Below are 25700 nucleotides of genomic sequence, written 5' to 3'. Positions count from 1 at the left end.
CTTCGGACTTTATTGGATTTCCCCTGACCATATTTGATCACCTCATAATACTCAAAGAGTGATTCCTTCATTATTTGTTAAATGCAAAAAGTTTTCAATAAGCTTCAAGATGAGCAGGAAAATGAAACTGACTTTTCAGTATGTGTGATTTCGTTACAACCTTAAATGTGTAACTGTGTTGCTTTTATAACCATCGGTGTGTAAGAGTGTTGCTGTTATAACCATAAGTATGTAATAGTGTTGCTGTTATAACCATGGGTGTGTTACTGTCTTGCTGTTATAACCATGGGTATGTAATAGTGTTGCTGTTATAACCATGGCTTTGTAACAATATTGCTGTTATAACCATGGGTGTGTAATGGTGTTGCTGTTATAACCATGGGTATGTAATAGTGTTGCTGTTATAACCATGGGTGTGTTACAGTGTTGCTGTTATAACCATATATGTGTAACAATATTGCTGTTATAATCATATATGTGTAACAATATTGCTGTTATAACCATGGGTATGTAATGGTGTTGCTGTTATAACCATGGGTATGTAATAGTGTTGCTGTTATAACCATGGGTGTGTTACAGTGTTGCTGTTATAACCATGTATGTGTAACAATATTGCTGTTATAATCATATATGTGTAACAATATTGCTGTTATAATCATATATGTGTAACAATATTGCTGTTATAATCATATATGTGTAACAATATTGCTGTTATAATCATATATGTGTAACAATATTGCTGTTATAACCATGGGTATGTAATGGTGTTGCTGTGATAACCATGGTATGTAATGGTGTTGCTGTTATAACCATGGGTATGTAATGGTGTTGCTGTTATAACCATGGGTATGTAATGGTGTTTCTGTTAAAACCATGGGTATGTAATGGTGTTGCTGTTAAAACCATTGGTATGTAATAGTGTTGCTGTTATGATCATGGATTTGTAACAATATTGCTGTTATAATCATATATGTGTAACAATATTGCTGTTATAATCATATATGTGTAACAATATTGCTGTTATAACCATGGGTATGTAATGGTGTTGCTGTTAAAACCATGGGTATGTAATGGTGTTGCAATCTCTACCGTTGTTTTCTAATATTCAGGAAGAAATTGTATTTTTGGTTATTACAGTGCCATTAGTTATGTATTGTCTTTTCTGTTGGTGAAATTTTATAAGTACTGCTAGTTCATTCTTTACAAGGTAGTTTGAAATGAAATATTAAATGTCAAATAAATATTAAACCTAGCTGCTTCTCCCTCTCCTTTTTTTTTTACAGAAAATAAAAATCTAATTGAAAATGGGGCAATCCTATAAACATTACCTACACTCAAACCTCAACATCTATAGCAAAGTATTGTTGATGAGACAACCCCCCCCCCCCCCCCCCCCCCCCAAAATGATGAATACCGTTGAAGACACTGAAGTCGTGTAATATAACAAGATTGACCCAAATTTTTATATATTACACAAAAATTTCTCTTACAAATTCCTAACTGAACCTGTACTTTTCTCCCATAATTTCTGCTGCCCAAAAAAATCCCCAATGAAAGGGAAGAACACTAAACAATTTATAAAAATACAGTAAAAATTAAGACAATGGCAGAACAAATCGATTTCATTCCTATATACTTTATCTATATACAAATCTTTCCCCCAACTGACCAAAACATCTATGATTTTTCTTAATTCAAAAGCCACAGGCCCCTTTTTAAAAATGGAGAAAATCATTGAATGAAATACATAACAATTTTGAATACTTGAAGGGTCAATTAATTAAGAGAGGTGTGCTTAAGACATAACCCTTAGCAAATATCAATTACATTTGAACTTCAATATCTCCAACACTGATATCCCACATTCAATGGAAATGTCAAAGTGATTTGTTAGTCCCAACCACTTATTTTTAAGTAATTCTCCCTAGATATCTCGAATACTTGGATATCTCGAAGTTTTCAAACATTCCCATCTAGTTTGGGATAACGAAGTTTGACTGTACTTTCTTTTAAATTCTGAAACTTCAATTTTTTTAATTGTCCCTCTCTATCATACATCATTTGCTGAAACTATTGTGTCCAGGTTTGGACCTTTAATTAATCGCATCTGACCTTTTGACCTCAGCAGGGTAGTGGTTACATAACCTGGTCATTGAGAGAAGAATTAATCCGCTTACTTAAGCAAGAACTTTCTACGTTAATTCCCGCAAATCCCAAACTTTGTCAACTTTTTAAAGAGAGTCCTCGTAAACACCTCTGTTTATTACGGTAATAATTGACCCATGGATTTCCATCCCGTCATCTCTGAATAAGACTAATAGAAAAGGCCCCCCACCCTCTTTTACATTACCAAAAAGCATGTTTTCTAAAGAAAAAAAAAATAACTTGACAAAGAAAAAATCTTAATAAAATAATTCAACATGCATACTTTAACGGCCCCTATTTTTATATAAAAAGAAAAAAAAAGAAGTCAAGGAAAAAGGTTCACACAAAACTATCGAAAAATTTGTGTTAAAACTGAAAAATAAAAAATCCATTACAATTGACGCATGAAATTCATCGCATAACAAAATTTGGTGGCGAGAGCATTAGTCTTACTGTTTATTAGAGATAAATACGTACAAAATTCCTACAATGATTGGAGTAGTACTTAGTCCTACTGTATTACGTATACATATATATACAAGTACATGCATATTTTATTATAAATACTAATAGGACCAATATTGGAGGTAAAAATTTGAACTATGCGAGTGTGTGCGTGTGTGTCCCTTTTGTTAGCGGATTTAAAGTCTTAGTCTGTATTGTGACCTGAAGTCCGTTAGAACTTGTATAAATGGGCCCCAAATGTTTCCCAAACAAACAGCAATTGAGTAACAGGTTTATCTTAGGGGCTGATTACACCAGCCAGGACGCAAAGGGGAATGGGGGGGGGGGGGGAATGTTGTGTACAGGAATAGAGAAAGAACTATATATGATAAGAGTTAAATTTGGCCCCCATAATTCGCCATTTTTAAAGTGTTTCGGGTACAATAAAATGTTTACTAATTTTTTAGAAGAGTTGATATAAAATATATTTTTCATCTTTTTATTTGATTTATTTGCACACACTGGCAGTATATGACGTCAGAAGTGACGCCATTTCTATAATTCAATCAAAATCAGCCAAAAATTGACATTTTTCTTATCTATTTACATATGGGAAATATAGAGCGCATGATTGAACAAGGAAAATATTTTTGTCACTTATTAGTGTTGGCTAGGTACATCTCTGATTAAAATATTTTATTTGTTCAAGAATGCGCTCTATGTTTTCGGAAGGAAAAACTGCTTGAAAACAAGCTGTTTTACGCTAAAAATGCAAAATGGCGGGAAAAGGTTGTCTTTACAATGTCATATTTCTAAATTGTGGGCACTTGAATCAAAATGAATATGATGTAAACACATCACATATATATCTGTACTAAGAAAACAAAGAATGATAGTAAAATGATGATGTTCATTTTAAGGGGCCATTTTAGGCCCTTATCATATATAGTCCTTTATGTAATGTTTAAGTCCTTGGGGCCTCAAAAATAATTTTCTATTGATTGTAGACTTCAATTCTCTTTCAACAGCACATGTAAGTCATGGATCATGTTCTTCAAGAACTTTTTTAAAAATTTATTTATAAGACAGCAAACAAGGCGGCCAGATGGAGGGAAGGGGGGGGTATACACAGCACTTATGTTTGTAGATAGAAGAGGTTTATCGTTAACATCCTAGGGGGCCTTCAAAGTCAGTCAGGGGTTAGTCAGTTACTCCTCTGTACTTATAAGAACACTTTGTAAACTTAGCACAGAGAGGAGCATTCGTTCATTGCCCCTACATATGTACATAATCTTGGAGAGCATTAATTTTCGCAATGGCCCGGATTAAACTGTTTAGTTAGTATAATTCCAATATTTTCAATCATTCACAGTTGAGGATTCTAGAGATGACTTCAGTATGCTTACAAACACTTGTGATATTTTTACTCTGTTTATTATCATTGACTGTCATCAATAGTACTCAATTCTACAAGGTTTCAGTTTATTCATGGACTTACTAACTTAACAGCTTCTATGCTACCTGTACTTATTACATAAATTTTTTTACATATAAACCTTTAAATTGATAAAAATATTTCTCAGCAATTCAACTGAAAAAGCTTAAAGCATTGGCCTCCGGGAATAGCTTATTCTTTAACCATTTACTTATATATCTATATATCTTAATAAACATTGATTGGTGGCAACCTGCAGCATCAATACTGTAAATATAAACAAAGGCGTCCTTCGCAGTGAAAATCCAATAATTAATATAGATATTAAATCTAACAGACCACTCACCTTATATCTACCATTTAATCAATTCAGAAATTGTTGACAACGGTGATTTTTCTGGGTTTTTTTAAAGAAACCTGTGGCTTTTGAATATGGAAAAATCATCAAGATTTTGGTCAAATAGGAAACACTAGTATATCATATTTACAGATAAACTATAAAAAGTAAATTAAACTGATTTGTTCTAATTACATATATTATTCACTGTATTATAATTAATAATTAAGTATTCCTCTTTTTTAATTTATAGATTAGTATCAAAAAATACCTGTCTTTTTTTTTGGACATTAGAAATTTGGGGGGCAAATGATTATTATATTTATCCAATTTCTTTAAACTGGAAAGGCATATTTAAAGTGAAATAAAAATGATTAATTCTTGATTAATTCCCTGCTTGTCAAGTCAAACACCCCTACACACCCCCTGCCCCTGTGGGGGCCCCTTTATCTGACCACTGTTTGACCTTCGGTCACTCCCCTTATAGGTGAACTCTGCGGCCAATGACCTCTATAGCATTAGATTTATTTATGATACCGCTACAAATCCTAATGCATTCAGTCAATACTTGGACTCAGCATACCTTATGCCATGTACTGTATAACAGCAGACTTACTTTCTATGTTCTCGATATTTCAATAAAGCTAATATGATCTTTGTATTCAATTATAAAACTTTTGATCCTAGCACTTCAGTATTCACATAACGTTCTTTATAATAGTAGATACTGTAAACCAACTTTTATTTGTGTTCAAGAAATTTTCGCCAGGTTAGAATATTTCTCGCCGCGAACCAATCCTACAGCTATATTCTCGCCGCGAACCAATCCTATGTCTATAATTTTTATAACAATACAGGTCTGGATAAGGCTTGGTCGCGAACATTAGTCGTCGCGAACCAGTTTTTTTGGCCGTTAATCACGAAATACAGTCGCCGCGAATAAAAATTGGTTTACAGTATGCATTTTAGTTTAATGTATCATATAATACTATTTTACAGGAAATAAATGCAGCAAGTACATATAATTTGTCATTTATTGAATGCTCTTTGGTATGGAGAAAACTGGTTCAAATGTATACCTAAATAGACATCATTGAGATTCTGACCATTTCAGAGGGCCCTGCTTAAATAATGGAAAATAAGATAAAAGCACTTGACATATGATTTTGCTTTGACTTGGAAATTTTCAGGCTGGCATAGAACTTGAAGTGTAGCTCAATACCTCTTACAAACAGGCAATTTTGGGTTTAATATGGGCAAGCTTAAGCCAATGGAAAATAATTCATGGTCTAATCCTAGATTGTAAAAATATCTGCTTTGTCCTTCACCTTTCACCTTGAAACCTTGCTAAGGTAGCAAGGGACAGTTTCGAATAAAGTACCCGTCAATATTTTTGAAAAATTGAGAGTTGCTGTACTTGAAGGCTTATGAGTGTTGCTAAAATTCATGAAATGATTTTTAATGATTATCATTAGTTAGAGGGGTGTCTGTTGTTGAAATTGATATGCAATATGTAGGCCCCTTATGTTAGGTACATGAGAATCAGAAGTGAAATGCGAAACCTGCGGCTATGACTGTTGTGCTGACTTTACACAGTGAAATTGCAAGTTACAGACGGGAGGTAAAATAACACAAAAAGTAGGTGGATGGGACATTGTAAACTATACACCGGTAAGTTTTTGACATGTGATAGTGCAACATGCATGCGGTACGGAAGGTCAACCCTCTGCAGGGAATTAGCTGGGGGAGGTCTAAAAAGCTGAAAAATCATGAAAAATTAGCTAAATATGAAAGGATCTAAATCTCATAAAAACCAGTATGTAGAGAATTTTACAGGTTTTGACTAATAATTTTCTTCAGAAAATGGTGATTGGCCTCATAGAGAGTGAATTAAAGGTATTTGTGCTGAATGGGAACTGAGGAAATTCTAGTTACAGAGTTCCGAAGACATGCATCCCTTGGCTACAATGAATTGTATCAAAAAAACTATCCCCTGCCACCTAATAAGGTTACTGCACACCCTTTACCCAGAGGCTCTGTTTATGTGAATTATGACCTAGATAGAAGAGAGTAAATATGCTCTGAATTTTTTTTTCATGGTCTGATATGGCCTTGACCCTTAACCTAGAAATGTCATTCAAAATCACTGCACACCCTTCCACCAAAGGCACTTTGTGGGTGAAGTATGAGCCAGATTGGACCAAGGGGAGAGAATGTAAGATTCCAGCAAAGTTTTTTCAGATACTTCTGCTATGACCTTAACCTTAGACCTAGAAACATGGTTCAAGGTCACTGCACACCTTGTAGTTGAAGTATGAGCCAGATTGGATGGACAGATGGATGGACAGATCACTACAAGTTGCAAGCAGAGCATAATCCTATCAAACATTTTTTGATTTCTGAATCGCATTTAATATTAACTTTGTAATATTAGCTATCTCTTTTAAAATACTTTATAAAAGCATATTATAATATATAACATTTTTGAATAAGTTTTCTCGTTATGTCACAAATGAGATAATTTTATTACTATGCCCTAAACATTGCTGAATCACACCGGAAGCAGTTATATTACCCTCCCGGAAACAGTTATATTTCACAGGAAATAGTTATATTGCCTTCCCGAAACTGTAATATCACCATCGCGTGCAAGAATTCTGCATATTAATTACGTCGGGTTCGAAATTCAACGAGCCAGTTGCTAAGCAAACGTAAACAGATCCGCGAATTTTAAACATGTTAGGCCAACATTTGCGGTTTGTTCATCTTAATTCAGAAGATCTCGATAGTTTAATTGATGAAAAAAAATTCGGCAAATACGACAAAAGTGATAAACTCAAGCGTGAGTGTTTTAAAAACATTTGCCTCTGCCTTGTGAATTAAATAAATATGTTGATAACCCTAGTTTGATTTGTTTAAAAATGTTATATAACATATATTGCATGTCTTCTCGGGCGACAATACCAGAATATTTGTCCCTCGATGACAGGAAAGCCCTGGAGTGTTATGTCGCCCTCTGCCTTTGGCATCGGGCGACATAACACTCCAGGGCTTTCCTGTCACCTCGGGTCAAATATTATGGTATGTCGCCCTCGAAGCCATGTAATATATGTATAATATATAGAAGGGCCTATCAAGACAACATTTTTTAATCAGGATTCTTGCATCACATCTTGTCATGAGACCATGCAGGATTAATGTTAGAATTAGGAAAATTAGCAATACTTGGGCAATATTATCATACAAAGCTATAAACATATAAAACTTGTAATATTTTTGTTTCCTGGGGTTTTGTTATTAACTTTATTACATTTCTTTGCAATACACAGCAAAATATATAGCAAGACAAGTTCACTTATTCTGCACTCTCCTCAAAATTTTTTTCTTGGGGGAGGGGGGTACTTGTTCTGTTCAATTTTTTTTGGGGGGGGGGGGGGGATTGGGAGTTGGGGAGTTATTATTTTCTTTTGGAGGGTGGTATTGCTTCTTTCCTGGTGGGGGAGGGGGGGGGGGGGTCATATTTCGTTTATGATTTTGGTGGGGTGGGGATCAGTTTCTTATAAAGGTTACCCTTTTTATCAAATCTTTCAATTGCACAAATTATAAACAATCTAAAGTCCTCTTTAAAAATCTTACCAGATCTTGATAGAAAATCTGAAAAATTTACTCTTTTTTGGGGCTATTATATAATAACCTTACTATATATTATTGATGTTCTATCAGCATAATAATGAATAGAAAGCACTAAGAGCTTGAAAATTTACACTCTTTTAGTAAATGTAATGGATACGCTTATAAATTTACTTAATATGAAAAACAGCATCAAAAAGTAGAATTACATTTATGGCTTACACTGGGTATTCAACTCTGCAATTACATCACAAATACGTATAATAACATTATAAAATGGTCTGACCTTGACTGACATCAGAATTCTCAAGGTATTATATGCAAAACAAAATTACCCGATACAATGTAATAAGCGTCAGATTACCGTGACAGCAAAGACTGATTCGAAATACGGAACTTCGTTTACAGCATGTAAAATCTGATGTGTGAAACGCATACTCTGGTTACAACAAAAAAAAGTGTGAAGGCCGATTCCAATTTCAATTAAAACCAGACAAAATCAATCGGTGAAGAGTTGTATATGTATACAATTTCAAATAATGGATTTCAATCTAAAACAAATGTTCTAGAAATATCATACATCAAAATTGTGTTGATATCCAGGATTTATAATGCTAATGCAACTTAATATATAACAGAAATATGTGAATTATTATAGCAATTTGTATCAACAAACTTAAGTTGGTGCTGGCAACATTTTTTTGTTATATAGCTTCCATGATTAACACAGCATATTTCCTTACTAATTCATCACTATATTCAAAGAAATTAAAAGAAATTAGACTACGTCAGTTGAATAGGAAGTTTGGGCTATAACATGCATGGACATTTACAAAATTTTCTTATTTGATCAACCTCAAAATAACATGGAGTAAAAAAAAAATAACCCCCATCCAATCCATATCTCTGCCCCAACCAAAGGTCCATAGAAAAAACTACCCCCCACCCCAACACACCCCCCTACCCCACCCAAAGGTCCGCAACACTGCATATTTTGTGACATTCGATGAAGGGCTTCAAAAACTGCTGATATATGCCCATGTACCTTCAACTGACGGGGCACAGGTCTTCGCTAATGATTCACTGAACACCTGTTCAATTCTTGGTAAAACCACTTATTCACCCCTCCTTCCCTTGGCCCTTACATGTATATATTAAGCATTACATGTATATATTACCTGTAGATATTAACCCGAGACTTAAAAAAATGCGCATTGAATACTATACTGTAATCCAACTTTTAATTAAGTGCAAGAAAATTTCACCATCAGTCCATGCAGATTTGCTGGAACCTCTTTCTTGCAATACAGAGGAACATTGATACTTACAAGCTAATCTATCAGTCTACCTTCAAAAATCTGTCAAAAATGTTGCTATTTTCTAAAGTAGTGTAAAACTTTTTGGTCAGTATGTAGGGCAATGAAGGGCAAAAGAAACAACAAACAAGATCTGCACCAATTATACCCCCCCCCCCTCCATCATCATCAAAACATATGATTTAGTTATCTTAAAAATGTTGAGTCTTAGACCCTAGTAATTTTTCTTGCTTTAAACAAAAAGCTAATTGTTTCATGGTCTTGCATGTGTCTAAATATTTATTAGAGAGAGAAAAACGCACTGCAAGGGTAGCTTTTTCATACATGTATCATTAATTCATTCATGGCTCCCCCCCCCCCTCCTAACCATGAAAAATACCTTTTAAAAATGAAGTGCTGCAAATGCTACAAATAAATACATTTAAAAGTGTCTATATTCTAACTTGAATGCAGTGATGAACTAATGATGCCAAAAAATTGCATTAAAAAATAAATCAAAAAACCATTGTTCATGTGTATCTGGAAATTGATTTTCAGAATAATATTCCCTACTGGTACATGCATATTGTTGAAACTCTGCATTCTAAGTGGTATGACCTTTGTAATCATAACGCTATATTATCTTGCGATTTTAAACAGTATCAGTTTTCTCATCCTAAATTTCAAATAAATCTCCTTTTCTAGAAAAGAAAAAATGGGTCAAATATTGTATTTCAGCATAAAGGTTGATCATCTTGTCAACATATCATTTCAAAGAAATAGAAATTTTCTTTGAACACTTCTATGATCAACATCTGATCAGCAAAATAAGTACATGTTCACTCAATAAAACCAACATAATCAATACAATTTATATTTATTTTATGCTAATATTCCTCTTATGGAACATGTGTTGTTGTGATTTTTTATGTACTTCAAAAAAAAAGCAGGTGTGGAATACTTTTCCACAGCATGTGGGCGCATTCTAAAAATGGCAACTTAGGCCTTATCCAACCATACCAAGTTAATGGGGTCACATTATTCTGGTATACATATATTGTTGGGTTTTTTTTTTTAAGATTAACTCTATGATCAATATATTGGAACTTTTTATCAGCAAATATCTTTGCACAAGTTTTATTGTAGAACGATTATTATATTAACCTGTTGCTACTATCTTGCACTGATCTTTGCTCTTACGAGGTCAACCACCTTTTCACGTTTCAAAACAAAAATAAACCATCTAATGATCCATATTTAATTTTTTTCCGCTCTCTTGGCCTGTAATACCTAATAAAATTATTTCACTACAACATTTTTATAAAAAAAAATAAACTGCCATCATCCCCCGAAAAAAAAAGAAAAGTGTGGTAAACAATAAAAAAATCAACAATTAACCCTTCGTGGGCCTCGCCACATTTTTTAATTCATTGAATACACAGCAAAAACATGCGAGCGAAAAAAAATCAAAACAAACCACGCTGCATGCTACGTTGAAACGAAAACAAACAAAGACATAACTGCCCGTCAATTCTGTACACAAAATCAGGGACCCCTGCACGATTCGGCCGTAGACAACAATTTATATGTCCTCAGCCGATAGGGGTATAAAGACCTTCTGATCTGGCTCGACCATGGCACGATCGGCCATATTGGTTTTTTGTGATCGCGAGGTCAACAATACATAGCATGGATAAAAAATGGCGATTTGAAGAAAAAACGAGAATGCTACAAGATACATACCCCTGTCAACGGGAAATCCCTCCGCTAACGCGAACAATATGAGGCTACATAAATATATGTACGCCATTCAAACCAACACATCGGGGAGATTGTAAATGCTTCTTTCGAACGTAATGTTGGTTCCGGGCATGAATACATTTATTGAACCGAAGCACACCTTGCAAGTCGCAACCCCTACGCCAATGTTATTGGAACACCGGAATACGGTCATTGCTCTGAGCTCGCGCAGTTTATCAAAGGATAAAAGGCTTTCTAATCTAACGTATAGAAGAAAGGGGGTATTCTGAGGGTTTTTTCGGCCCTTACATTACGAGGCGGATCAAGTGAAGAGACGGGATATTGAAAACTGTGTATTACGAGTAGATGTGTTGTGTGGGTGATATGATAAAGCCTCCCGTTACGATAAGCTATCGATAAACATATTACAAAAGAAAAACTTTACATAATATATTTAAACGCTGAACAACAAAGATAGGCCGAGCAACGGTATTCGTTTGGTTAAGGCGACGTCGTGAAAGCACCTGCCGAATAAAATTCTGAAAAAAATATTGTGTTGAATCAGGGACGGGGGGGGGGATATGCAAAATTAGTAATTTTTTTCCGATTTTATTTTTTTTAATGTAATTAAATTATAAATATTGATGGTAACGTTTATCAGTTGGGGTGCTCTTACAGCACCTGATTTACCCGGCTTGAGAAATTGGAACTAGAATGTGAACTAGTAATAAAAACTATATTCTAATGCAATGAAATAATTTAATACAATAATCATTTATTTTTATCATGGTAAAAAAAATGCTTAAAGTATGTGTAGCAAATTTATTCTTAGTACTAATTAATGTTCAGATTGTAAGGTGTTATCTCTTATCAATTTCTCATTTACCGTTAGTCTTATCTTTATGCCAGACCCCTAATTACCTTTTAATTATAGTGATAATTAGTTAATTGCCCGAACAGTTATATTTATTTAATATTATGTATTCCCTCCCCACACTGAGGAGGTAGATTTTTCACTCCCCACACTGAGGAAGCACTGTTCACTATATAATTAGGTGAAAGTACCAGTAGAGGAGTGTAGTAGTAGCAGTGGACAGTGTATATGAGAGTAGCAGTAGATAACGAATATATTGTGTGGATTATGTGGATTATTTTCTGTGTGAATTGTGTGGATTGTTCTTATGTGATGCATAGACTTTCAAGTTTGTGCGTAGATATGTAAATAAATTCGTAAACTCTTCAACGACTTTTTCATACTAGGACTTCATACATTCATTCGGATCAAAGTTAAATGTGTTGTAACTCGGCAATTTTCAGACTGCACGCTTGGCGGAGAACGCCTCGGACCCACTCCCCCCCCCCCCCGACAAACTTTTAAATATTAAATATCCCTCAGACCCCTCCCCTTCCCCCGTTTTCGGGATCTGCCCACACAAGCATATACTAAAGTTTTAAAATGTTGTCAAAGCAAGACTATAGGATCAATTTACTCAAATATGGTAAAGCAGGCACGTAGCATCGTTTTTGAAAGTGGGGGGGCCAGACCCATCCAAAAAATCTTGACAAGCAAAAAAAAAAAAAAAAAAAAAAAAAAAAAAAAAAAGGGAAATTTAAAGTTTCCAAAATCTTCAAAATCCTTATCCGTGGGGGGGGGGGGGGGGGGGACTCAACTATGCTTCCAAAACATTTTTTCCCTTCCAATAAATTTTTTTCCTCCAAATCATGAAATTCCTAATCCGGGGGGGGGGGGGGGGGGGGGGCGGTAACTCCAATTTGACTACTCATTTCCTTATTTTCATATCAATTTTATCAATTTTTTACTACCTTCCAAAAAAGTGGGGGGGCCAACTCCATTATAATTCATTTCTTTATATGTAAATTTTAAAAAATTTGTTGCTGCAAGAAAAAGTGGGGGGGCCAGGCCCCCCCCTGGCCCCCCCTGATGCTACGTGCCTGTAAAGCGATATGTATCTTAATTTAACTCACCTAAAAGTAAAATAAACAAAACTTTTAAGGTAGATTTAATTTGGACTTGAAAAATATATTTAGAAAAATTGTCTAAAATTTTTAGTATTATTTTTTTGAAATTTCGCGCCGCAAATCATGCACCAGCTAGTATACTAGCAGTCTGACAGAAAGATAAGTAAATGTATTCCATATAACAAAACAAAATTGTATATTGTGTAACGAATCAAAAATTGGAGACGAATTTCATCATATATATTAGAATGCACGATATTTTGTCAAATAGTATAGAACGCAGAGACCTATAACTTTTGCCAAATTTCATGAAATTGCCGGGTATGTCAAATAGTATAATGAAAAGAATCCCATAAAAAATAAAAAAAAAAAGAAGAAGATCTATGAGTTAGTCTCTTCCCCTACACACGCTGACGCCTATATATTTTGTACACTCCACAAAACTATGAACTCATAATTATATATGTTTACATCCACTGGGCAAGATTCCTTGTATTTCTAACGAAAATTAGTTGTAAATCAATATATAAAATGACATTACTGAAATCTGCACGATCCAGTTCTAACCGGTTTATCAATGGTTAGAAACCTTCAGTAACCTAAGGAAAATTAATCATGGAACGCGCGAAACTATCAGGATTATGTCAAACCCAAAATTTGCAAATAAAACGAGTAAGCTATTTCTTTTATCTTATTAAACAACAGCATGCAACAAATATATTCATATTTTCGTTTGTTTGTTTACATATTTATTATCAAATTTAAACAACAATTACATATTGAACCATCAAAATCAAGGGCGAAGAAACCTTAAAATAAATAGTCATTATTTTCTGATTAACATAGCAATTCTAAATTTGCTTTGAATTCATCCATGCAGGCTTAAATTCGCCCCCTGACAACGAGGGTAAAAGAAGCGAAAAAAAAAAAACAGGGGCAAATGTTTCCTTTTTTTAAGTGTATTGACTTGTTATTAGTTTAGAAATTAAGTCAGGAATTTAGATAGGGTTTACTGTTGAAATACTTTATTTTTTTGGAATAGTTAATAGAATTAATTTTATTATTTCCCAAACAAAAACTAGTTACTTAGTAACAGGAAAAAATACATTTTTATATATCTGTTGCGAAAAATTAAAGATTTTGAGAATTTTGAGAAAAAATATTTGTCCAGAGTAAACGGAGATCCTGAAATTTTTTCCGAAGGAGTTCGAGTAATGCTTATTTTCCGTGTGAATGTTTGTTGTGTGTGTGTGTGTGGGGGGGGGGGGGGGTCCAATGCTTCATTTTAGATTAATTTGTTATGTGAATAACTGCACCCCATGCACGGATCTAGAGGGGGGGGTCAGGGGGGTTCGGAAGCCCTTCAAAATTCAAATTTCTTTAAATTACATTACGAAAATCAAAAATATGCCTTGCCCCCCCCCCCCCCGAAAACCCAAATAACCGCCCCCCCCCCCCCTGAAAAAAATTCTGGATCCGCGTTTGCCACATCTTTCGGCCTACTGATTACTTCTGATAAAATGCATAACGGATAAAGTCTTCCCAATTTAGAGAAAAAAAATTACATACATGTAAATTAATTGCCAAACGTGGTTACATTTTATAGCTGCATTCATGTTGTCATTATATGTCTTGAAAGAGTTGTCCCTCTTTTGATTTCTCGCGAAATTGCTTCAAGAGTTACCTTTTCTTTACATCTAATCTACATTATTTAATTAATGCTAGCTGTCCCATGCACGGATCTAAATGGATTGGGAGGGGTGGGAGTGGGCTGGAGATAACATATGTTGTATATTTCAGCTGTCACTGATGTCTTAAAAAGTCAACAAATTATACACGTGCACGGATCTAGGGGGGGGGGAGGTGTCATTTTAGATTTTGCTATGTGAATAACCCCACCCCATGTACGGATCTAGAGGGGGCCGGACCCCCTTCAAAATTCAAATTTCTTTAAACTACATAATAAAATTACCAAAAATATGTCCGGACTCCCCCTCCCAACCTGGCGAACTCAAATTTCCCTCCCCCCTCCGGAAAAAATACTAATTTACCCCCCCCCCCCCCAACCCCGAGAAAACAAACTTAACGTTAGCCGATGCCGATGAAGTATCCTCGTGTAAAAGCCTAGATGTTTGCTCTCATGCGATCAGCATTCGTGGTAAGGTTTATGGGGGGGGGGGGGGGTCACCTAGAGTGTGTGGTCTTATATCATACCTTTGACCACAGGTACTTGAAGAAAGGATCGACCCCCCACCTTCCATCCCCACCCCCAGTATATATCCACCCGGGACTTTATTCTTTTTTTTAATCAAAATATCCTTTGATGACATATTTCTGATCTAATTTATACATTCGTTGTACAAAATTACCTAAAACAAACATTTTTTTAAAAATCAGACCCTCTACAAACTACCAAACAGATCTAGATTAATTATGCTGTAACTAAAGAGTAATTTCACATGCCACCAATTACTGGAAAAAACATATGTGAGAAAATACCAACAAATATTGAAAAAAAATAGTGTGTATTAGAGTGGGTAGATGTGTACTAAAAGAATAATGACGTCTTGTAAGGGCAGTAATCCACGAGTTGTCTTTCTTCCCTCGTCTTCATTCTTTTAAACTTTTCGTTGAATATTGCCTAAAGTGTTACAAACCTCTGTTGTCTCCCTTTGCTCATAAATCTACATAGTGGACAAGTTTCAGATAATCTGCATTGAAAGAATTACAGACACGACACTTGTAGAGGCATATCTCATTTTGTAGAAAATCACATTTGATAAAATAAAATTGTTTTCAAAATCATTTACGGTAACTATGTGACCATAAAAAAGCCAAGTTAGTTTGTTTTTATAACATTGTTCATTTTCATTACGGATCCAGAATTTTTTTCGGGGGGGGGGGGGGGATATGAGGAATGATTGTGTTTGTCGGGGTGGGAGGAAGGGGATTATTTTTGATAACTTTACAATGTGAATTTAACATGATAAGTTTAAATTTTGCACCCCTCCCTCCCCACCCTGAATGCTTTCTTCGATTGTCCTTTTAGTGAATTGGCTTTGTCATGAATATGCTTCCTTTAAAGCGGGTGCATGGTGATATAATTAAGGAGATCATCCGTGGTTATTGGATCATACGTGAATCATTTTACATATACACTGTATCAGGTTGACAAATCTGGGAAATCTTTTCACTTATTTTATCCATTATTGTTATAATCATGATTATTTTTTTGTTTTTAATCATGATTATATTTTTTTTGTTTTAATCATGATTATATTTGTGTTTTTAATCATGATTAATCATGATTATATTTTTGTTTTTAATCATGATTATATTTTTGTTTTAATGTATAAGAATGCCTCTGCTCCTCATTGACTGGACTGGTGAATAAACAAAATAAATTTTTTTTAAGCTCTTTAATAGCCGATGCTTTGCAATATAGTTCAAGAATATTTTTTTAAAGCAAATTCGAAGTGAGTTTTGTTTATAGTTGAAATTAACAACTGTAAATTCTGTATTCATTCCACCGCATAAATTCAAAATTTAGAATAATATGCACTATATATCCATATTTTACATGCACAACAATTAAAAAAATCTAAAAATTAAAAGCGCAATCATAACATCCACAAAACTTAGTTTAAAGTTTACAAGTGTTGTCAATAGCAATGCAATTATGCACATAATTATATATTATTAATCTTTGTTTAATATTTATGCTGCCAGTGAAAGAATCCACACATTTAGTCTTCTTTGAAGATTTGATTAGTGGTAGGTACATGTCTGTAGCCCCCAGTCTGAAAAGTCATCAATTAATCCCAATTTTTTTTTCAGACCGAGAGCTACAGACCTGTAGCTATAGTTTTCTAGATGCACAACTGCTATTTTCTCACGGTACACTGTATATATGGCGATTTCATCGAAGACTAGGCTGGAACCAAACGGAAGCACGATTTTCCTCTTTGATCATTTAACCAGACAAAACTAGTAGGAGCTAGGTTATAGATTGTTCAAGGCCGCTTTGATCGTCAAACAAAATATACTAATTTTTTTTATTATTCATTTTCTCTAAAATACTGTAGAAGCACATATTTTCGTTAGGTTAAAATTTCGTTGTTTTGGAACCAAATAAAATTCCGGTGGCATTTAATTTCGTCATATCGTAATTCCTAAGATGTATATATCGCGTATCAGCTCTTATTTATTATTACTTGGGTTAAAATTCGTCATGAATTTTAGGACACACGAGACGTTCCTCAATTTTATATAATTTTCCTTGATATATTATAATTCCTTATTCATTAACATTTAGACCTGTTATTTCCAAAATTTCAGGATACATTACCAGGCTAGTTTTGGAGCTAGAATATTTAGAATTTTCTTTAATAGAACATGCAAAATGCATTTGAATGCTTATGAATAAAGTCATAGTATATATTTTCATTTGAACACTTTATATCTACATAAAAAGTATCATTAAACATGAGAATAAATTAGAATAATGGAATTACTTAGTGGAGATCTTCACGTTGTGGAGATAGGAAAAAAATATTTTTGAAAAAATGGAAGATGGGTCGGATCTGACCTTAATTTCGTTGATTTATACTGCCTATGAAATTATCAAAATTTAATCCTCAACGAATTTTTCTGCTTCAAAATTAATACCATTTCGTTTGTTGTTATTATATGTGGGGTGGGGGGTTGCATGGTGTGCGTGTCCATGCGCGGATCCAGAAAATTTTTCCAGGGGGGGTCCGAAGGATAATTGTGTTTGCCAGGGGGGGTCCGAGGCATATTTTCGCGATAATTTTACTATGTAAATTTAATAAATTTTCATTTTCCAGGGGGGGTCGGGACCCCCCCGACCCCCCCTCTAGATCCGCGCATGGTGTCTGTGTGTGTGTGTGTGGGGGGGGGGGGGGGTAGGAAACGAGGAAGCAGTGGGATGGGGGGGGGGGGGCATTTAGATTGAGTTAGCACAACCCAGGCCGTTTTCCAAACACATTAAATGAACTATCTATATATGAGAATTAATAACCGTTTAATAGATTGCAAGTCCATGCAATTTTAGACCAATCAACGTCAGTCTGAAGTTGACGCATATATTTGACGCGAAATTGGCAAAATAGGACGCAACCCATTCTGTAAAAAGCGTCAACTGAATATTGGTTTGACTTCTCAGTGTATTTGCAAAAACAAAACAAAATATTACAAAACAAATTAACAAACTCTATTTTACAATGTATGAATTCAATCAGTCCATTATATTTCTTTTCATGTAAAGCGTAAAATGTGGCAAAACTCTTGTAAAGCAAAATAAATGAAGCATGGATTGATAATTATGGTGGTTTTTTTTTACTGATATTGAATAAAAATGACAAAGATCCATATCATATCTTCAATTTTAAGATAATTTTTGATGGTCAAAGTACAAAATTATACCGTAGTCCGTATAAATCTATAAACAATGTATAATACAATGTTAATATAGGATTTTTTGATATTTTTACAAACTTTCTATATATATATGCATATATGTCTCATATTCAATAGGCTACCTCAAACCTTAAACTCATTTAACTGCATTTCCCTAGATTTGAATTCTTTTATATCAACATATTAAATCTCAATGTCATGGAGCCTAAAGTGGTACATGTATCTAAAAGAGAGTTGAGTATATAGGTTGTTATATAATGAATATTTTTAAAGTGAAGCATTTAAATTAAAATTAATTATGAAAACAGATAAGGGAATTCTTTTCAATTTCTAGATTTGATTTTATTCAATTTGACAGAAAATGCACGAATGCTGAATGCCACCAAAACAAAAATCATAGAAGGAATATTTAAACCTTTTAACGATAATGCAAAACAAGATGGAATTTGCATGGACTCATTTGCATTTTCTTTCCATAAAACTTAGTCCAAATTATCTGACGTTTTCCTGGATTTTTAAACGATTTTAATGATTTACTTGCGAGGTTCTGACGTTTTCCTGGCAAGTAAAATATCAAAATCCTTAAAAAAAAGCCAGGAAAAGGTCAGAAATTTTTGAGTACATAAAACTGTATTCACATTTTAAAAACAGATATTTTAATTTTTCAGGCAGTTTTCTGTAACAACATTTTCTTGAAGTTTGTTGACACACCAATCTTGATACGAAAAAAAAATCATCTATTTATAAAAACTCTGTTTAAACGACCTATGGAGGGCTTACATATAATTAGCTAAAAAGCCATAAGGAGGTATAACTTTTCAAACGATATTTACAAAAAATCAAAAGGCCGAACTCTTTCAGTATAGAGATAGAAAAAAGCCTCGATTGTATCGATGTCTTAAATGTCACTTCCCCGGATAAAAACGGACACAGCTTGCCCCTTTAACGAGTATTTCACGGGCTTTTGGTAAACTTGTTAACTTTGAAAACTTCTCAAGTAATTGTCAAAAGAACATTTCAAGCAATTCGTTGAACTAGGTAATTGTCGTTTTCAAAATATTGACTATTTGATCAATTGCTGATCTGTCAACCAATTCTATGGCCTTATTGTGCGCATGACAAAAAGGTCATTCATCAGGTGTCATCGTTTTAAATTGTCCACAAACCCTTTTATTTGCTCTTTTTCTTTGCAAACCTTAACAGGTCGATAACGGATAAATTGTGGTTTAAAATGATAGAGAGATAAAAATGATAGAGAGAAAAATGAGAGCGAAAAGAAATGATAGAGAGATAGAAATGATAGAGAGATAGAAATGATAGAGAGATAGAAATGATAGTAATTGATAGAGAGATAGGTCTGATCGCGTCTTTCTTTCCTCGAATAAAAAAACATCACCGATAAACCCTTGCGATACTCGGCTTAGGTTAGCTGCAGGTCTGTAGCCCCCCCCCCCCCCCCGGTCTGAAAAAATTCGGATGGACGTCCCAGGTCGTCCATCCGAATTTAATGTGTACGTACATGTATATGTAAAGAAAATTAGTTGTTCAGCGTTATCGAATTATTTTTTTCATGAGCCAAAAAAATATATATCCTCTTTAGCTAGAGGTTATTAAGTTAGTACATGTATAAGATTCTTTGAAACTTTTCAAATCAGTAATCAATTTATTTTCAAATCATACCGATAATGAGTAATGCTATTTTTAAGAAGTGTAGAGAGGGGTCAAATCACAGAGATGTGTACTAAACATGACAAACAAGCAAGCAAGAATGGCAAGCAAACATTTAAAAAATGATACCGAAATTTGAGGGGGTGTGATATGGGTGCAACCTTCCCCTTGTCTCTGTTTGTACATACATGTACTTTGAATTCCGATTTTCAAGCCTTAAGTTCTTAAATACATCTAAAACTTAGTACATATATGCCTATATTTATACATGAATATTTCAAGCATATAAATATTTCTTACAATATTTTCTTAAAAAACATTTCCTCAAAAAAGTTTTGTTTTTGGCTTTTGCATTTTTCTCAGAAGGTAACAGAAGAACTACATGTAAGGAGCTTTAAGGAGGCGGGGAGGGGGGGTGTCAACAAATTAACCATCAGATATACCTTAGATTTAAAAAAAAAATAGATTTTTTAGCTATAATTTAGTAAAGAACATTCCATAAGTTTTAACTATAAGGTCTGAATGTTTCCCGATATCCTTATAGAGAGCTCTCCTTCTGAAAGAGACTGATACGGTCTAAGAATGGCCGTGATCATCTTAAGGTTGATTTGTAAAGAACTATCAATACACGTAGCCTCGTTGACCCGTGAATGTTTGTGGAGTTCTGACTCTTCTTTGACTGTTTAAACACTTGGCAGCCATTAATACTACACGAGAGATCCAAGGTCACTCTATATCATTCGCCATTTACCACTACTCTGGGAATTCCAATATTCTGATGATTTATTTCTATATTTCTCCCTACCGCGTCATCACGCTAACTATTTTTTTTTCATGCAAGATAGGTGGGTGTTAATACTAGAATAAATATTACAACATTAACATTACTACCCAAAGTCATACCGTACGCTGTGAATTCCTGAGCTAATTTTAAATGCGTCTCTCGGTCGTTTTTGAAGCATGCAGATATTGGCGCCCCGCCTTAAGAAATTAATATGCAAAATAAAAACCAAAGGATTTTATGGTCGACGCAGTTTATGCAAATACATTTGGTAAGAGGTTATTTTAAGCATACTTCATGCAGGTCTGCCACGGCGTTTTTTGGGTAGATTATTTTTTTTTAAAAATTGCATATCGTTGATCAACAATGTTTTTGCATATTCTAGAGCAGTAAACCAACAAAGTTGTAAATCTCGGGACCGAGAATTAACTGCCAAGTTTTACTGAGTTTTCTTGGAACAAGACTTTACTACCATTAGAACAATTACTGCTAATACGTCTTTTAGTAGACACTTTAATAAATATTAAGAGTTTTATCCCATAATATGCACGGGTCCAGAATTTTTTCCAGGGGGACCAAGGGATATCTGGGTTTTCAAGTGAGGATCTCAGGCTTAAATTCGGTAATATTATATTGTTAGTTCAAGAAGTTTGAATTTTCCGGGGGGGGGGGGGAGGAGGGGCGGGTCCGGATCCCGACCCCCTTTAGATCCACGGATACATGACACCGTGTACTGAGTATTGCATGGAATTATTGCCGTCATACATGTACATGCTAGACGTTCTAATTACATAAGCCCTTACACACCCCTACCATAGGTACACAATACGATATACTTATATTTCTTTTGGTTCTTCGTTTAAGGTTTGAGTTCTCAATAATCGGTCGATACGTTTACTTTTGTCTTTCAAAAGTTTACTCAGTGTTTTCATGAGTAACCCTAATTGGCATATTGGCGCAATTAAATATATTACTTCTAATTGCATTCGGTAGAGAGGAGGCAACTTTAAAAATTATTAACCATATACTCATAAGGTATCTGTCTGAACACTTTTCCCAACATTGTGTATTTCTAGCCCTAAAACCCCCTCCACATCCCCAACCTCCGTATTCACGCACGCAGTTTATGCCCCCCCCCTTTCCTCCGACTTTACTCACCTAAGCAACCCGGAAATGATTCTTCATCAAGATAGACCATGTTTTATTTTTTTAAAATTTATTTATTAATGGCTAAAGTTTCATTCTGCCCAAGGATCGCCCTCTTTCACTTTCATAAGGTTGCGTGACGTTCGCTTCAGCATGATATATTGTTAAGTTCTGAGTGTGATGGGCGGATATTAATTCAAAATTTACAATTCTCTGACCGCCATGATGGTTATTGTATAGAAGGCTTAAGGGGGCTGAATGGCCGTTGCCATTTGTTTAGACTATATTGATCTCCTTGAAAAGAAGAGCTCTTCATAAAAATACATAAAAATATTCAAATCTCTGAACTATAAAGGATGTGCATGTTCTATGTTTCTTTACTAATTAATAGTTTATATCGGAAAATTTTAAGCTAGATCTGATGGGTAAATTGTTAATCACCCCTACCCCCCATCCAGCCTCGCTAACCTTGGGATACTAGTACTCGTAAAGGTCAGGCACGTCGCATCGTTTTCGAAAGCAAGGACCAAACTAATCCGAAATGGAAGCTTCTCAAAACCATGAAAATCCTACTCCGTGTGTGTGTGTGTTGGGGGGGGGGGGGGGGGGGGAGAGAGAGCAAAGCGTACCTACAACTTCATGTAACATCATTTTCGTTCCTTTCAATTCATTTTTTTACGTGCTCTCCAAACAGAGGGGGGAGGAACCTTCATTTTGATTTATTTTTTATTATATGAAAATTTTGTAGGTTCTAGCCTAATGATCATGAAGCAATTTCAAATTGTTCATAAAATGACGAATAAAATTTGTAGTTTACAACAATATATTAAGACACACTTTTCATAGCTTTTCAATTTTGTCAGTGTTTGCAGTCAAATATACGACTGAGTATACAATTTTTGCTTCATGATCCTGGGGGCTTGATTAAGGTATTCATTCTTTTTTGCCATCTTGTATATGAAAATTGGTTTGATGTATCTATATCCTTCTACAGAGAAAGATTTTCGATAAGTTGTTATTAATGAAATCATCATAGTACCATATTTTTGCAGCATAATGCAATTCTGAAAAATACAGCTTATATAGAATTTAAGCGATACCGGTATAATTATTTCAAACACCAGAAAATTCACCATACAGAATTTGTGACCCCCTTCAACTTGATTTTGACCGTTTGACCTTTAGACCAGAAACAATCCAATCCTTGATAAATATATATAAGCTATTATACTAACAAAAGTGTTACATGTAATCGTATGCATCATTGTGTGTGTGTTGTGTGTTTTTTTTTGATGTGAAACCTCTTTTTTATCAAAATGGTTTAATTTCGATGTAGCTATCATTTGTTAATTTTTCTTTTTTCTGCACATGCATGCATTAAAAATTCATTTGATTTATTTTCTATCAGTTAAACAGTTCTCTTTTGTCACCCGCATCTATACTATTTTTGTCCATATTTGCATTCTATATAATACAATATACATCTTCCCCGAGTACTTGAGTTTCCGTTTGGTCAGAGTATTTAGTAGTATTGTTTTTTCTATGGTTTTACTGTCCCCCGAGAGCCCAGTAATCCATTTATTTTCAAATCCACCCTTTTATTCTCATTTACCTCTCTTTTGACACGCCAAATATTGACAGGAATAAAAATGCCGAGTAAAACCCCAAAAGAATGACAATCTCATTGATATCGAAAACAAACAATTGGGACATTTTTGGGGGCGAATAATGTTTGTTTTGAGTTGTGAATTAAATGAACAAGCCCAAACATGTGCCGATAAAATTGGCCCGTTCAAGTCTGAACGCGTAGCGTGCACGGGAAATAAACCAACTAATTGTGGCAAAGGTAAAAAAAAAAAGATCAGCACCGATTGATCCGGCTGATAAAAACATATTTTTACCTGTATGCACAGGTAATTTCTGAAGTTTGAAATAGTGACCCACTTTTTGTAAATCTTTGCGAATATCCACAAAATGATCTCATTTTTTGAAAATTATCTGCACTGGATTTCCGTGTTTCATCATCTGTATTTCAAGACGAATAGACAGGCCCTCTTCACTGATTGACAATGAAGCATTAAAACTTTTTTAATGATAATATATGCTCAAGAAAGAGTAAATTATTACCCAAATCTTTTCATCCATGTACGTTTCACAATTAACGAATTAAACAGGCAGGACAGAATTCAGAAATGCAGTAATGAAAACGACCGTCATTTTCTTAATCCTTTTAAAACTGTTTCTATCAAGCGTGTAAAATTTCTCCGATCATCTGAAGTTAGTTTATACAATACAGACATTAAGGATGACGTTTACTCAGAACGAAAAAAAATTCCACTGATGATAATGAAAAACCAACTATTGTGTGCTATAGACCTTTTATTGAAGTGATAATTTTCATTTTTGAAAAAGTAGGTCAATGACCTACTTTTTGAGTCAATGGCCATTGTATATTTTTGGAAAATTAAAGGAAAATCCCTTAAAAATTTTACACTATGATTGAGATTTTCTTAATTATGAAAATAATACAAATTGCTAAAAAATTTTGAAAATGAAATACAACTCATGAATGGCAATGACATTAAATACATACAAAGCATTAAGTTTTCGTTCACAATTTTTATAAATATGCCAGTCCGAATTTCCTCTATCACGTTTCAAATTCCTACCCATTTTTGATCCAATTTTACAAAAAATTGAATGATGATAATACAGAAACATTAATAGTATTAAACTACTTATATTGATCTTATTCTGTTGGCATATAATTTATATGAGGTCAATGATCAAAATTTTGAGATATGGTGTCTTTTCTCGTTTTTAAGCATATTTCAATATTTTTTAGATTCGGACCGTACAGTTATTATAATGAATAAATGAGGTAAAACGAACAGAAAATATGCAAATTTATATAGACTAAAATATAAAATCTTAACTTTTGATATTAGAGTACTTCCAAAAATATTCTAGCGGAAAACAAAATCTGCAAAATTTAGTTCGAATTTCCTCTATTTGGCTAAAAGTCTATTTTTGTTTTGGCATAATTCCATAATATAGTAGAAATATCGAATGTTATGTCAATAATAATTCATTTCACAGATACTTTTTGTGTTTAGAACAAATTTTACTCATGACATTGAACTTTATAACAATCCGAATTTGAGAACTCAAACCCTGAGTAAACAACACCCTTAAGACGACAAACGTGTATAAAACTGGAACCTTTAATAGAACGGTATTCCATGTATACACGCGTGCATACATTTACATGTACAATATTATAGCCATGTCAATCGTGAAGAGCTAGTCTTTATATATTACTGCCGTGCACAAGACTATTTATTATTTCTCGCACGTGCACTCTTCAAAATAGTAGTGCTAAGTTTCAAAAATAAGCTACAAACAACTGTACAAAATATTAGCTGCTCCATTACTACAAAGAAACATCATTTTCTTCAATATCTTACAAAACCGTGCACATCATTCGATGTCTAACAACCGTGCATACCACTAGCTGTGATATCCTATAACCGTGCATACCACTAGCTGTGATATCTAACAACCGTGCACACCACTAGCTGTGATACCTAACAACCGTGCACACCACTAGCTGTGATACCTAACAACCGTGCACACCACTAGCTGCGATATCTAACAACC

The 25700-nt window shown here is 34.2% G+C and overlaps 1 protein-coding gene across 1 annotated transcript in view; it reads right to left on the bottom strand.

Moving 5' to 3' along the window:
• Positions 1-11905, bottom strand: part of LOC128173848 (protogenin B-like) — a 54878-nt gene extending 42973 nt beyond the window's left edge. The window contains exon 1 of the mRNA XM_052839525.1: positions 11030-11905. Within this exon, the coding sequence (XP_052695485.1) occupies positions 11030-11096 (67 nt within the window). The 5' untranslated portion in view covers positions 11097-11905. The remainder of the gene's footprint in view (positions 1-11029) is intronic.
• Between the last annotated feature and the right edge of the window lie 13795 nt (positions 11906-25700).

This window comes from Crassostrea angulata, chromosome 2 (genome assembly GCF_025612915.1).
Source record: "Crassostrea angulata isolate pt1a10 chromosome 2, ASM2561291v2, whole genome shotgun sequence".
Taxonomy (NCBI): domain Eukaryota; kingdom Metazoa; phylum Mollusca; class Bivalvia; order Ostreida; family Ostreidae; genus Magallana; species Magallana angulata.
Note: the sequence above shows the minus strand (reverse complement) of the source record. Positions and strands in the feature narration are given on the sequence as shown.